Genomic DNA, 13,987 nt, shown 5'->3' with positions numbered 1-13,987 from the left:
TTTTGGATACCCTAGGTCAGTCTAGCATTCATTTTTTACACTCTTAGAGTCGGGCCCATAGGATTCATTATCCTTAGTTTTTCCACTTTTTTGTCTTCCACTGCATTTCCTCACACACATACACATTCATTGCATTTATTTTGAGTTAGATTTTCTTTCTGTTCTATTTTGCTTTGGAGCATCTCACCACTAACCTTTATGTTTGCAGATTCTCATCTCTTTTGCAGGGTTTTGTCTTTCAGTGTAGGGCTAACTTGCAAATTGCTTTGGTTCTCCCTAGGCTAGAGACATGGGGATACGCACCATTTCTTTCATGGTTTCATCATCCTAGGAGTGCTTGCTCTTCTTCCAGCATGGCGGTTTCCCCTCCCGAGGTGGATCGTGCAGCATCTCTCTCGATGCTATCATAGCGATGACTTCTACCTTGCTCTTCTAGTTGGGTGCTTCATCCACTTCATCTTCTTTCATTCCTTATGATTCTCGGCACCATATAAGACCGACATCAGGCTCCTCTTCCTTCTTCGGCATCTACATCCAGGTTGAGAGGGGGTTCCTACCCTTCTTGGTATTCTACAGGCTTCAGCACTTTGTCTTCGACATCGGCTTCTTCCCCCTGTTGTACCTTACCCTTTGCATTGCATGATTACATTATCCTTATACTAGGGCGCTTGGGCAAATGAACAATTTTCCCATGAGAAACATTGTCCAAGTGGCACCTACTGCATGAGCATTCTTCAGCATGTAGCATACTTTGCATCTCATTGTGCAGAGCACCACTTGCACGAATCCTAAGTTGTTTCCACTAGCAACTATTGTTACCACACCACCCTCCTTCTTCATCACATGGATACCTCATCACCTATTTTTCCTAGTCATCGACACTCTAAGTGGATGGGTTAGCTTGTACTGTTTTATGATGTGTTGGGTGTCCCCTCCCTACTCCCGTCTTCTGGATCACTTTTACTCAATCAGCCACATCCCATCAAATTTACTTCACTCATTCAAAAAAAAAAAAAAGAATCCATGTAGTTCCATCCGCCTTTGTAGGGCTTGGTAGGCCACTAGGCAGCCGACGTGCACCCTTTGTTCGATGCCCTGTTCTCTGTGAGGTGACTACTTAGATTTCCTTGGTAAGATAACCATCGCCTTTGTAGTCTTGGTAGGCCACTGGGCAACCAATGTGCACCCTTTGTCCGATGCCTTGGCTGCTTTGGAGTGGGCGCCTTGGGATACATAAACATCATAATGGCTGGCCTAACCTTTCAGCTCAGTTTTGGGCCTGAGAGGAGGTCTTGAGCTAAAATATGCATTACTTGCTGATTAGCCTCCTAAACAGTCCCAAAACACACTAAATATGCTCTTTTAGAGTAAAATCCTAAAACGGGAAGCGGTTCGAGAAAGTTCAGTGGAAACCCTAAAACGGGGAGTGGTTCGAGAAAGCCGCCTCCATCTGTTGTCTAGTCATCATCAACTGCAGCCACATTATCTTCAACATGTCCATTGCTGTAAGTGACAGCTCTCAGCTGCTCGTGACTGCTCCAAACTGTCCTAGACTGCTGTTCAGCCTACTGTCCATCATCTCCAAGGTCAGCCAGCCTGCGTTTTCAGCATTGCAAGCCCTAACACTCTCAGACACTATTTCAACTTGCTGTTTACAGAACTATACACAGTTTCAGCGTCCGATCGGTGGTACACTGCTGTGTTTACCAGTTTCCAGTCTCCAAACTGTTGCGTTTTGGTGACCAACCTGCTGTCATTCACTATTCAACACTCCTACACTCCGACTGGTGGTCACAGACTTAGGATCCGTCTTCGGTGGACATCACACTCCGACATTGCTCTGCCCTTGAGCACACTGTACACTCTTACATTCATTTACAGCATTCATTCACTTCAGAGTTGTGTTCTCTCTCTCCCTTCTTCTGTTTGTGTTTGAGTTTTGAGTTTTGCGTTTAGGGTTTGAGTTTTTGAGTTTTGCATTTAGGGTTTGAGTTTTGCCCTCTGTGGCTGTGTCTGCCTCTGTGTGTTTCTATCGTGGTCATACACTCTATGTGTCCTCAGTGCAAACCCTAGCAGTTTCCTTCACACTTACTAGGAACAATGCTGCAATCATCAGACTTTTCCTACACTTTGCTCTTGCCTTTCTCTTTGCGCTTATCATTGTGCATCTTAGAGAGGCTTTACAACCATAGGAATAATTGCGAGACTACTCACAAGACTAAGTCTATGAGTCTCTACCACGGCAGTCATTACTGCTCTTACTATCCTGTTTGTCCCTAACGGTCAATGCATGGAAGTACGGGAGGAATCTACATTCTTTCTGTTTATTTCCTTTGTGAGTAAAGCACCCTCAACATCCTGGAGTTTCAAGCCATCCTTAGGCATATTAAATCCCATGCCTATATGAAAAGTAACCCATGACACATGAAGTATCACAAGCAAGAACAAGAGAGGTGGGTTATCCTTGACCTCAATGCCTTACAAAGTCAACTAACTAAAAATCAAATGAAATTCATTCAAATGTGAGGACACACTGGTCCCTTCCTTTATGCGAAGGTCCATAAACTATTTCGACAATACATCTGTGATGCAGGACTTTGCTTGTCATAAAGATTACATATCTTTTCCCATAACTGCCAGACATTATCCTCAAATGTAACAACATTGAAGTAAACCTGTTTAGACGATGACAGTATAAGGGTGGATTTACATAGCTCATCCAACTTATCCCAATCATCATAATCCATGCCTTCAGTCTTTACACTCTTGGTTTTCAATAGCCTAACATGCTTCTTTTAAACAAGTACCTACCATATTTGCATCTTCAAATAGGTGAAATTTGTGCCTTTAAGCTTTTCAATATTAAAAATAGCACTATCATTCGAAGAACTAGCCATAGTATATTAATGCAAATTCCAGAGAATGGGCTAATGTAAATGACTGCAAATCAATCCCCCCAAAACTCAGTGAAAACAAGGGCAAAACAAAAGGGAATATCAAAGTATAAAGCTGTCCACCAACTACAAGCAATAGACTACTAAAGTCCAATGTTTGCTCTCCAAGAAGACAATGCTGAAAACTGTAATTACAGCAGTGCTGAAATAAAGACAGTAGTATATGTCAATCCAACTGTGAGCAAATAGCCAAGAAAAAAAGCTCCCACTACCATGGATATCCAAGTACCAACCACGATACAAAGAATGCAACTAGCAATGACTATGCATAGACTACCAGTACCAAATACTTTTGCGAACTTAAAGTGTCAATTAACCATACATCCCATAAGCATATACATCACTGACAAACTGCTGATAGAGGTAAATGCCAATGTGCAAAGCATATGGAATCAAATCAAGCCCACAAGCGGGAATAAGTACATCCAATAGCATATAGAAGAGCATATACAGACATCACCGTAGACATGTCATATACCCGAAAGACCATGTAGACACAATAGACATTGAAAGCATGAAGCTTACTGTTATATGCATGCTGTCCAAACTGTTATTACAGCAATAAACACTTCAATGGCTGAGCTAATCAAGCTCTAATCAGCCCAAAAGTCTGTCTAGAGCATCAGTGCATCATTCGAGCATTGCAAACATTCCCCATAAGCATCAGTAGAGCATAAAGCAATCAACTACTTGCTGTCCAAACCAGAACTATTATGTTCTACGTTAAACAAAGAACTGAAAACTGCATAGAATCAACTCTGTAAGTGCTCATATCTGTAGCTCTTTTCGCGCTCTCGTTTCTAGCTATAGAACACCCAATTTTGATATTGTATGCAAAACTTATGGCCAAAATTCAAAAGTGTTGTTAAGTTGTCATAGCTATTCACGACTTCTACAACATGCTCTATATCTACTCAAAATGGATAGAATAGTTACTTCTCAACTCAATAAGCACTCAACAAGCCTTAAATAAGCCCTGGGAAGCTCCTCGACAAGCCAAGAGCAAGCTAGAACAAGCTAGGAGAAGGAAACACTCAATGCATATCTTGAGAGGAAGAAATAATGGCTGTCATAATACCTTGAGCTGAAGCTTTATCACAGGCTAAAGCAAATGAAGAAGAAGCTCCGCAAATAGTTAGCTTTGATACCAGTTGAAAGATAGAGCCTAAGTGGAAGTACACAAGTGGAAGCAAGAGCTATGGCAGATGGAGTAAGAGAGCAAGAGAGAGAGACACCGTATGTGGAAACTCCAGTAATCACACTATGTGGCTAGCCTTCCCTTATTTAATAATCACTGGAAGAATAAAGAATAAAGTGGCAATGATGGGCGCCCGCCACCTGTAATGTACCGGTGTGTGATCACGATGTGTAAAGTGAATACAAGGCAGCATAGGCACACACACCTTTATTCCTAAAAATTCTAAGTCAAACCAGGACATTAGGAGCTCTCACATTCTATCTATCAATAATGTCATGTTTTGACAAAGGTTAGATAGGCGGTCTTGCTAGTCAGAACATCGCAAAGAGCAATGTGAAGATCAAAGATCAAATCCACTCTAACAAGTCCAAAAGATCGGAGCAACCTCATTCCCCTCTACTTCACTATATGTCTCTAACAGGGTGCCACCTATAGGTCCCCATATGGCTGTTCTAGCACCATTTTTTTAGGTGCTTCTCCTTCCTTCTTTGCCCAGAGAAGATCAACTTAATGGTTCGAATTACTCCCATTGGTCCTGCAAAGTGAAATGTATACTTGACACCTTTGATTTGTGGGAATTTGTTACTACCCCAATCCCCACCTAGTGGAGAATCCCCACATTGGATCAAGTAGCCCTTTGGGATTGGCTCAACACTAGAGCCCAATACTTTCTTTTGATGAGTCTACACGATTCAGTCCTTGTGCATATGTACAAACTTCAAATTGCATCAAGGTCATAGAAATAGTTACCTTCTATATACCAGTTGAAGACCTTTGCCCACCCCATTACCATAGAGAAGAAACTCTACATGTTTCATATTCATAATTCTCCTTCCATGAAGGATCACATCAACAAGATGGAGGAATTGTAAGATGAGCTTGCATCCCTTGGCAGAACAATTTCATCGAAGAACATGGTGACAATTCTTATCACTAATCTTCCATCTCCAAAGTATAATGAGATTGGAGCCAATAGATCCGGCTTTACTACAACTTCAAGAGGGAAAAACAAGAAGAACAACAAGAAGGCCAAAAACAAGAGGAAGCAAGTTAAGCACTCTAAGACTTCTTCCGGCTCTAGCACAAATTCAAAGGAGAAGCCTAAATGCCCACACTGTAAGAAAAGTACCCATCTTGAGAGCAAGTGTTGGAAGAAGTAACCGCACCTTTGTCCAAAAGCAAAAGATGGAGTAGATCATCTTAGTCTTCCTATACCTCTCCTCCAACTGGTACTTATGAGTTCGTGTTTCTTCACATCCATGACATGGAGGAGCCTTCTTCATTTGTCGTCTCCCTTTAGAGCAGCCTTGGCTCATTGATAGCAATGCTTTATATCATATGCCTCCTCAAGGAGATTTGTCGTAGAATCTCCGTCCATTAAAGAGTATAGTCATTGTTGGTGATATTTCTTTAGTGCCTATTAGTGGTGCTGGCACTTTGTTGTTATTTCCTGACCGTTCATCAAGTTTCAATTTGGGAGTCCTCCATGTTCCAGATTTGGGCTTTCCGCTCCTCTCTATTCATGGCCTTACTAGAACTACGTACCTAAGTTGTCTTCACCGAGCAAGCTGTCTTTATTCAGGATTCTTCTTCGGGAGCAATTTTAGCAACAAGTTTTCAAGACAAGGGGCTATACAAGCTCCATTACCCTTCCATTGTTTAGAGCCCTATGAGGGAGTCTTCCATAGTTGCACCAATTCCCAATTGTGCACCACCCATCCCACAACTTCTATCCCATCCCCTACCATCTCCTTTGGTGGTTCCCTCATATCCCCCATCCCTTTAGAGCAGAACAATATCGGTGATGTGGCTATGGATTTCTAGCCCCTTGTGTTTGAGAGGGGGATTCCCCAAATCCTAAGGAGTTTCTTCAACAATGAACTATATCGATAGACTTTATTAGCTTTGGCACTTCTTTTACCACCCTCGGATCCATCCCATCTTCTTTGGCCTTTAGCCACATCCAAGATCTGAGAAGGGGTGTTAACAGTCATATGTCTTGCATAACCATCTCCTACCTGGAGTTGGGTGAGGACATTAGAAGCTTTGACATCATGTCTATCAGTCATGTCAAGTGTTTTACAGAGGAGGAAGCTCCGTTTGGAGCTTCCATTTCTTTTTAGTCAGTTTCCAAATTAGTGCATTTCTTTTTTAGTGGATTTTGACTACATTAACATCAAACAAATTGGGCAATCAGCTTCAGCAAATTGCAACCAGCATTTCCTGGCACTTTTGACCAGGTTGGTCAGCATTTATTGCATGCCTAATGCAGATCGGCCAATTTTCAGCCCCTATAACTATAAAGAGCCAATCTCTAGTGGCTGTCATTCATTCAACTTTGCAGGTTTTCAGCACATTCCAACATTCAGACTCTCCTCCATCTTCCGGCGCTGCCATTTGTCATCAGCCTGATCCAATGCCACCATTGGCACCTCGGACAGCATTTAGGGGCTGATCAGTCCATCTTGTATTCAACATTCATTCAAATTCCAATGCAGATGTAGCACTTCCATTCTCTTCTTTCATTGCAGCCTTTCTCTTCCCTTCTCTCTCCATGTTCATGTTTTTCTTCCATTTACATAACTCATCCAGTTTAGCCCAATCCTCTACATCAAAGTGTTCAAGCTTTACATTGTTTTGCACTAGAATCTGCCAAATTTGTGCCTTTCAATAGCTGTAATTGGTGTCATCCAACTTGCAATGTTAAAGATAGCACTGTCATTTGACCCACTAGCCATAATGCAAGAGATGAAAGCACAATCCAAGACAAATAGGCAATTGTATGACAACAAAATAGTATAAAATCAAAGCCAATACAATGTAACAAAGAGGAGAAACAACAAAGAGTAGGGCTGTCCACTAACTACCAGTAGAGGATCATGCAAATCCAGCATGAATGCGATTGAGGTTCCACAAATTTTCATCAAAGAGACCTTCCAAGAGCATGGCTTGCTTGAAGGATCATATATGATCACAATTCTAAGTTCACTCATGGGTTTTGGAAGGATGTATTCAGGATTCTTTATTGTATTTGTCCCACAAATTGATGGGCAGATGGAGGATTTCAATCGTACCATGATAAGCATATGCTATAGCTACTACAAGATCATCTGGTTGCATGGTAGCAATATCTACAATTGATCAAGCATGCAATCAATGTCTCTACCAAGCAAACACCATTTGAGATATTCTATGGATGCCAATTAGCAATACCTTCAACTATGCTTTGGAGACCTCCATAGAGAACTATGTGGTGAGTCAGCTGATTGTCGATATGAATCAATTGTTGAAGTAAGTTTGCAATAGTATTCAGAAGTCACAACAACAGCAAAAGGAGGCTAACAAACATCGGTGTGAGTTGATCTTCCAAGAGGAGGACGAAACAAGGTATGCACCTTGTTTAGGGCCCCCAGTGCCACATGGCATCCCTATCACCTGTACCACACGTTCCCTGCTGTCCGGCCCATTCCAGGACACATCCCCTAGTAACGAGACCCTTCATGGAAATGCCCTCATTGGGGAACACATTGGGAGAATGTCCCGCATTTCGGAATAGTGTCCTTGTGTTCCGGGCCTACGTCCCCTACGTCCCTTGTGACTATGCAAAAAGGTCAATTACTAGTTAGACCTTAATTAACACTTTTAAAACAACCCCAAAACTCCAAATTACCAAAGTCTCTATGTCCCATAAGCAAATACCCAAACTTTTGGGAGGATCCACATCTATAAATAGGAGGCTGCGCAGCCACTTGGGCCTTGGCCCATCCTTGTTTTGCAAAATTCTCCAATAGTTGACACCATGTTCCACTGCTACCCACACCCCTTGTGGAGCATATCTAAGTTCATGATGCTGTCCACCAACCAGGCACCCTCTCCAGCCATCCTACACTACTGTCTGCTGATCACGACCTACTCCAACCAGTCCAGAGCTGTCCACTGCCTAGTAACTGCATCAAAGTCTGTGTTTACTGCTCAGCCTGGCCATGCCATTGCTGAGATCATCATTTCTGCTGTCACTGGATAGGCTGCAGCCCGTGTTTGCTGCCTGCCCCTGCTGCCCTGCATCTACATTGTGTCAGGATCTGTTACCTTTATCTCAGAACTACTATACACTTCGTCAGACCAGTCCACATCAGGTTCAGCCCTGCCTTTTGAGACAAAGCAAGCTGCACTGCTGTTTCCAGTCATTTACAGTAGCTGGTCACTTTGCCAGCGGCTGCCTGCTATAATTCAGGATCCATTCAAAGTGCAACACACTCTCCAATTCATCTCTGGCACCATCCATTCTGTGACACAGAGGTTTGAGGTTTTGTATTCACTTTTGCATAGTGTGCTTTCAGCATTTATTCTTCATTCATTCTGAGTTACTCTTCACCTTTAAGTTCTACTCTTCTGCCATTGTGCTTTGTCATATTCTTTGTGCTTTATCTTTTGGCTCAAGTATTTCTTGACATGTCCTACCCTCTCTTCCCACTTCCAAAAAGCTGAATGGAACCAACTGTTCTCTCAGATCATGCAAAGCAATGCTTTTGACCCTACTATGAGAGTTCTCACAGTCCCTCATCATCAACCTACCGTGATATTGTGGATCCTCAAGTTGGAGCGGCCCAAGACTCAGGTGCTACCCGGGCATCAAGCAATGCTCCACCTCTCTATGGCTTTGCTAAACTTGAAGGAGCCTTCACCATAGTTGGCTCTAACTAAAAAGCCTCTAGATAAAGTTACAACAACAAATTTCAGAACCCTCCAACTCTAATAACTTATTTGCCTGATCTCTAAGTTGGTTTTGATACCAACTAAGAAACACCTTTTTACTGAGACTACAACTCAACAAACAAAACCCAATCCAAAAAACAGTATTGTTATATTAGAGCATCAGTTATAAATATATACACGGTGATTAGCTGAAACAATGCATCCATGCTGTCCGCCATGCCATATGCTATCCAACACATACTCACACTCCAATTCCTTGAAGGCACCTTGCTATCCTATGCAGGACAATGCCTCAAACAGCCACAATCGATCTTCATCTAGCCTTTACTGTCTTCACTAGACCACAATTGCCCCCAATCTCCCTTGCTTACTCCAATCCATGAATCTCCAGTTTGCTGCTGATCACATCTACTACTTGCATTGTTGATCTCCAATCTGTTGCTCATGATCTACACAATGGTCAAGACCAGCTACTCACAACATTCATTGCTGCATTTAATATAAGATCCCCAACCACTATACCATTCAAAATAAGGGCTACTTAGATCTGACAAGTTTTGAGGCCCCTAAAATCTAAAAGTGTCTACAACATCCCAACTACTCACGACGATCAACATCTAATGCCCTCCACAACATCACATGCCATATGCCTCTCCTGCGACACTCACTGCCACACCGCATCGCCAAGTACTTTATACCTTGCCCCAAGCACTAGGTGGTGTGTTCAAACAATGCAATATCAAGGTGATATCACATGATTATGAAGAAACAAGTTGCCAAACATAAATAAAGAATTCGTGGTGGTATCAAATTGGTGAATGTCAACAAGAGGCTCATTTGGAGGAAAAGATTTGGGTGGTGAAATTGGCACTTAATACATTGACTACCCTTATGCAATCTCTCAACATGTCACAAGAACATCATTCTAAGGCATAAATTGAGCCAATGGAAGCACAAGCACAGTCTTCAATGGTAGCATGATCACAAAATCATCTATGGTACATATACATGAGAAGCCAAATAAAAAAATCCTTCGTGACTTCCACAAGTTAAGGTGATGTCTTCTTCCCCTTAGCATACATCTCAACCTTATCTTTAGCATTTCATGTCTTGGAAACTACAAAAAGTAATTAAACATGTAGCCATCATGATCAAATGTAAGATACTATCGGGCAAGAAGATTTGACCTAGACAAATAGGGGGAAAGACCAGCATCTTGGAGTCTAGATTGAGGGCTGTTTTCTATACAAAGCGCTATACTATTGGACCTAAAGTAACAAAGTCTAGGGTCGCCGATTCCAAATGGTTATGTGCTTTTGCCTTGGCGAGAAATCCAGCATGGATTATCTTTAACCAAGAAACTCAAAACAGATTTAATGAACAAAAAAATAATCTGTTGGGTAAACAATGTTGTGTCTTGTGTCTCTATTATCAAAACGTTTTTCTTTCAACTGACTTGTTTGAACTAATTAAAGATTCTCCTAAAGCAAGATAACATAGATGGAGATGTCAACAATTTTTGAGAAAAACTCCTGAAGCTCTCAGGAATTTCAGGAAATTTTCTTTAAGCTCTCAACAATTTTGAGAGATTTTTTTCAAGCTTTCGGATGATTGCTTCATTCAATGATTAGACTCCTAAATCTATAGCCATAGCTGAATAATACATGTAGCTGCTAATTAGCCATGAAAACGTCTTGCTTTGGAGTTACAACCTTCTCATTCAGCCAGAACGACCATCTCTAAAACAGAGACAAGGCTACTGTGAAGCAAATTAATGGCTGCTTTAACGATCGTGTATGTCGTAAAGACGCATCAATTTGTAGCTTTTTTAGCGCAGTAAGTAAAATGTCTCTTGGAATGAATGCATCAACTTCCAGCGTTTATATAATAGGAAGATTAGCTCTAAGAATAGGATCAAGCAATGGACGATTTATGAACGAATCAATCCCCGATCGAAAATTCTCTCTCTTTGAGATGAAATCAATCGAGTCAAAATTCCATTAGGAAGGGAGGACTGTAGGTCGGAACACTTACGGGTTGTTGAGAGAGCGTTTACAGGCGGATTTGAGAATTTGATGAGGGCAACTCCATCGCCGTCTATCTCCAGGGACACGGAGACCTTGCTGGCAGAAGCCATGACTCACAGGCGCAGTCAGAAACGCAAATCCACTGCAATTGTTCCTGCGCTGAGATGATGATAACGGTAATGAGACGACGACGATGATGATGAGATCAATGGTGATGCAAGCCAGCTCCTTGATCTCCCTAATTAGCTGCTTTCATCTCCCTAATTAATAGTATAAGAATCGTAGATTCCGCCCAGACTGACTGCATATATATATATATATATATATATATATATATATATATACACACACACATACATGTGTGTGTATATTATATCAATATATAACGGCTTATGTTTTATCTATTTCTTTTTATTATAATTAAGACTCTCTTTTTTTGTTCTCAAATGAATTGAGATAATCACAAGGGTGGGTTTTTGGGCCTGCCCAAAGGTTGGGCTATGGCCCTACTCATCTTTCTAGGCTTGCATAAAGGCCCCCACAGGTTCGCGCTTGTGGTCTTTCCAAATTTCCTTCATATCTTAATTTACCTTTGATTTTAGAAATTCTATTGATTGAATATTTGGATGCCAAATGATTTTGTATTAATTGAATATATGGGCTTATTTCAATACCTATAATCAAGGGTCACCCAAACCCATGATTACCAACTCTTAGTGACTAGTCAAGTGGAGCCAAATCAATTTTTAAAATATACATAGTGCCTCACCACTACCCACCATGAGAGTGGAACCTTTGACCTTGGGTTTATCACGGCATTTTGCTACCACTTGAGCTAGCAGTTCTTGGCTATTATTTGAATGTGATGTGAAGCAATGGTGAATTTCTATATTTGTCTATTTTCTAGATTGTTTTAAATATCATATTGTCCTCACTATCATGAATCTTTACTTTGTTATCTTTATCGACATAAAAGGCACAATAATCCATCATTGGTTTGAAAACAATTTATCTCATCGAATGAGCAAATGAATGCTTCCATGAACATGATTTTGAAAATACTCTACTTGATGAAAGTAATATTTGCCAGCACATATGCAACAAGCTCAATTTCGTACAATTCCCAATAATAAGGAAGTTAAGGATAAACTACCTTTCCATATGGGCATCTATAAAGCCCATAAAAATGATTTCAAATGGCTTACTAACACTACCAATTGCATTTACACACAATATACTGATTTACTTTCACAAATTCTTATCTCCTACAAGGAGGAGTTGATGAAACTGTGCAAAGAACTTAACCATCACGTTTTTATTCTTACCGGACTCAATATACAATCTTTTTGGATTACAAACTCAAGCCTAGACACTTCTATCAATCTTCCTAAAGACATATTATAGCATGTGTTCAACAAACATTACTACATGTTATGAGAATAATTGCATGGGCTTTCAACCACCACAAACAAGAATATCTTTGCATTTACAAAGGATAACATAGGTGGACTAATAAAAAAGATCCTAGACATCCACATTATCCTTAAAAGAGTGCATTGTCTTAACTCTTGGGTCATCAATAGCACATACATTGCATTCTCTTGCCAAATGAAACAACAAATTCATGGGATCCCCATGGGGTTTAGTTGTTCCCCCCTATGGTGTAACCTATTTTTGGCATTCTACAAATACAACTTTTGCAAGGAATTGGCACATAGAAATAGGTATGTTCTCTTCAAACATTTCTCACATACTCTCAGATACTATGATGATCTACTCTTGGTCAACATGCCTAACCCCATGATCTCTCTTAAAACTAACCCTACTTCCAATTTTGCTATCTATAAAAATGTGCCACTGGAATTTGACATTACCAACAACTCATTTTTCTTTTTTGACACAAGGGATTTTATATCCCTTACTACACACACTTTCTCAACATGGAAATATTGTGCAACAACAATGTTGCAATCATAAAGACTTATGACAAAAAGAAAAAAAAAACTCCCCTTTGCTTGCAATAAATACCTCCATTGTGCAAGCAATAGGCCTATAGGGTGGGCAGTCATCACCTCACAAGTTGGCTCTATAGTATACTCAAATAACCACTTAGATACACCTCTTCACAACTTAAGGCTACTCGTCAACAACTTTTCATAGAGAGAAGCTCTAAGTCATGATAGCTCGATTCATGTGGGAGTTCAGGGTTTGGTGCATAGTATGCAAAAATATGCATTCTCGCATGGGGATTCTAGATGGGAATAGTGAATCAATTGAGCAGCAATTTGATATGAATTATAATTGCAATATTAGAAATCACCAAAATCTAGGAAACCCTATGATTGATGAGTTGCGTGTCAATAATGCTCCAACCTTTAGTCCTCAAAATGGAGATTTTTGCTCCATTTTGCATGCTTTACCTACAATGGATATTCATCCTATAACTACAATATTGCTATTTCAAGACCCAATTATGCATTCCATGGGAAGTCTTTCTGAGGTATGTGAGCGATGTTTGGCAAAATTGTCGAGATATGAGACTCAAGTGCAAGGATCTTTTTTTTTTGGTAAACATTGTTGTCGGAATAAAAAAGTAATGTTGCCACTGTTGCAACATCCACCGCACCGTTGCATGATTTGTTGCATGATATACATTCTCAAAGTAGAGTATTCAAAAATAGTATATGGGCATATAATAGTACTCTTGCATTTGTGTCACTTGGTGCCAATGTTGATGAGTTTTTGTTTGTTGTGGGGAATTCTTATACCTTTAGAGTGCAGGGCTCCATTTATCATCATATAGGCCCTCTACTTCCTAATGGGCAACAACGAGAAAGGCCAAGATTTGCACAACTTTATGCTTATGATACTGAGCATGAGTTGTCTAATCAATTGGGTGTTATGTCTAATTTATTACCGAATTTACTTGGGGAGCTTCAATCTATGATGCATCAACACAATGTGTATGTACAAGCTTTTAGATATGTGGATATGCAATTGTAAAACAATCTCTTGTATGATTTAAGAATGACTATTTTTGGAGTTCAACAAGCTAATAGACAGTATTAAGCTCCAATGGCAAGTGAAGTTGC

At 40.5% G+C, this 13,987-nt stretch overlaps 1 protein-coding gene across 2 annotated transcripts in view; it reads right to left on the bottom strand.

Annotated features, from left to right (window-relative positions):
* Positions 1 to 11,173, bottom strand: part of LOC148012364 (peroxisomal fatty acid beta-oxidation multifunctional protein AIM1-like) — a 117,815-nt gene extending 106,642 nt beyond the window's left edge. Inside the window, exon 1 of one of the 2 annotated variants that reach the window (XM_087668782.1) lies at positions 10,903 to 11,173. In XM_087668782.1, coding sequence (XP_087524908.1) covers positions 10,903 to 11,005 — 103 coding nt within the window. In that variant the 5' untranslated portion in view covers positions 11,006 to 11,173. The remainder of the gene's footprint in view (positions 1 to 10,902) is intronic. The other variant, XM_087668783.1, reaches the window with a different exon arrangement.
* Between the last annotated feature and the right edge of the window lie 2,814 nt (positions 11,174 to 13,987).

This window comes from Lygodium microphyllum, chromosome 27 (genome assembly GCF_053477565.2).
Source record: "Lygodium microphyllum isolate KBCC chromosome 27, Lygodium_microphyllum_v1.1.10, whole genome shotgun sequence".
Classification (NCBI taxonomy): Eukaryota; Viridiplantae; Streptophyta; class Polypodiopsida; order Schizaeales; family Lygodiaceae; genus Lygodium; species Lygodium microphyllum.
Note: the sequence above shows the minus strand (reverse complement) of the source record. Positions and strands in the feature narration are given on the sequence as shown.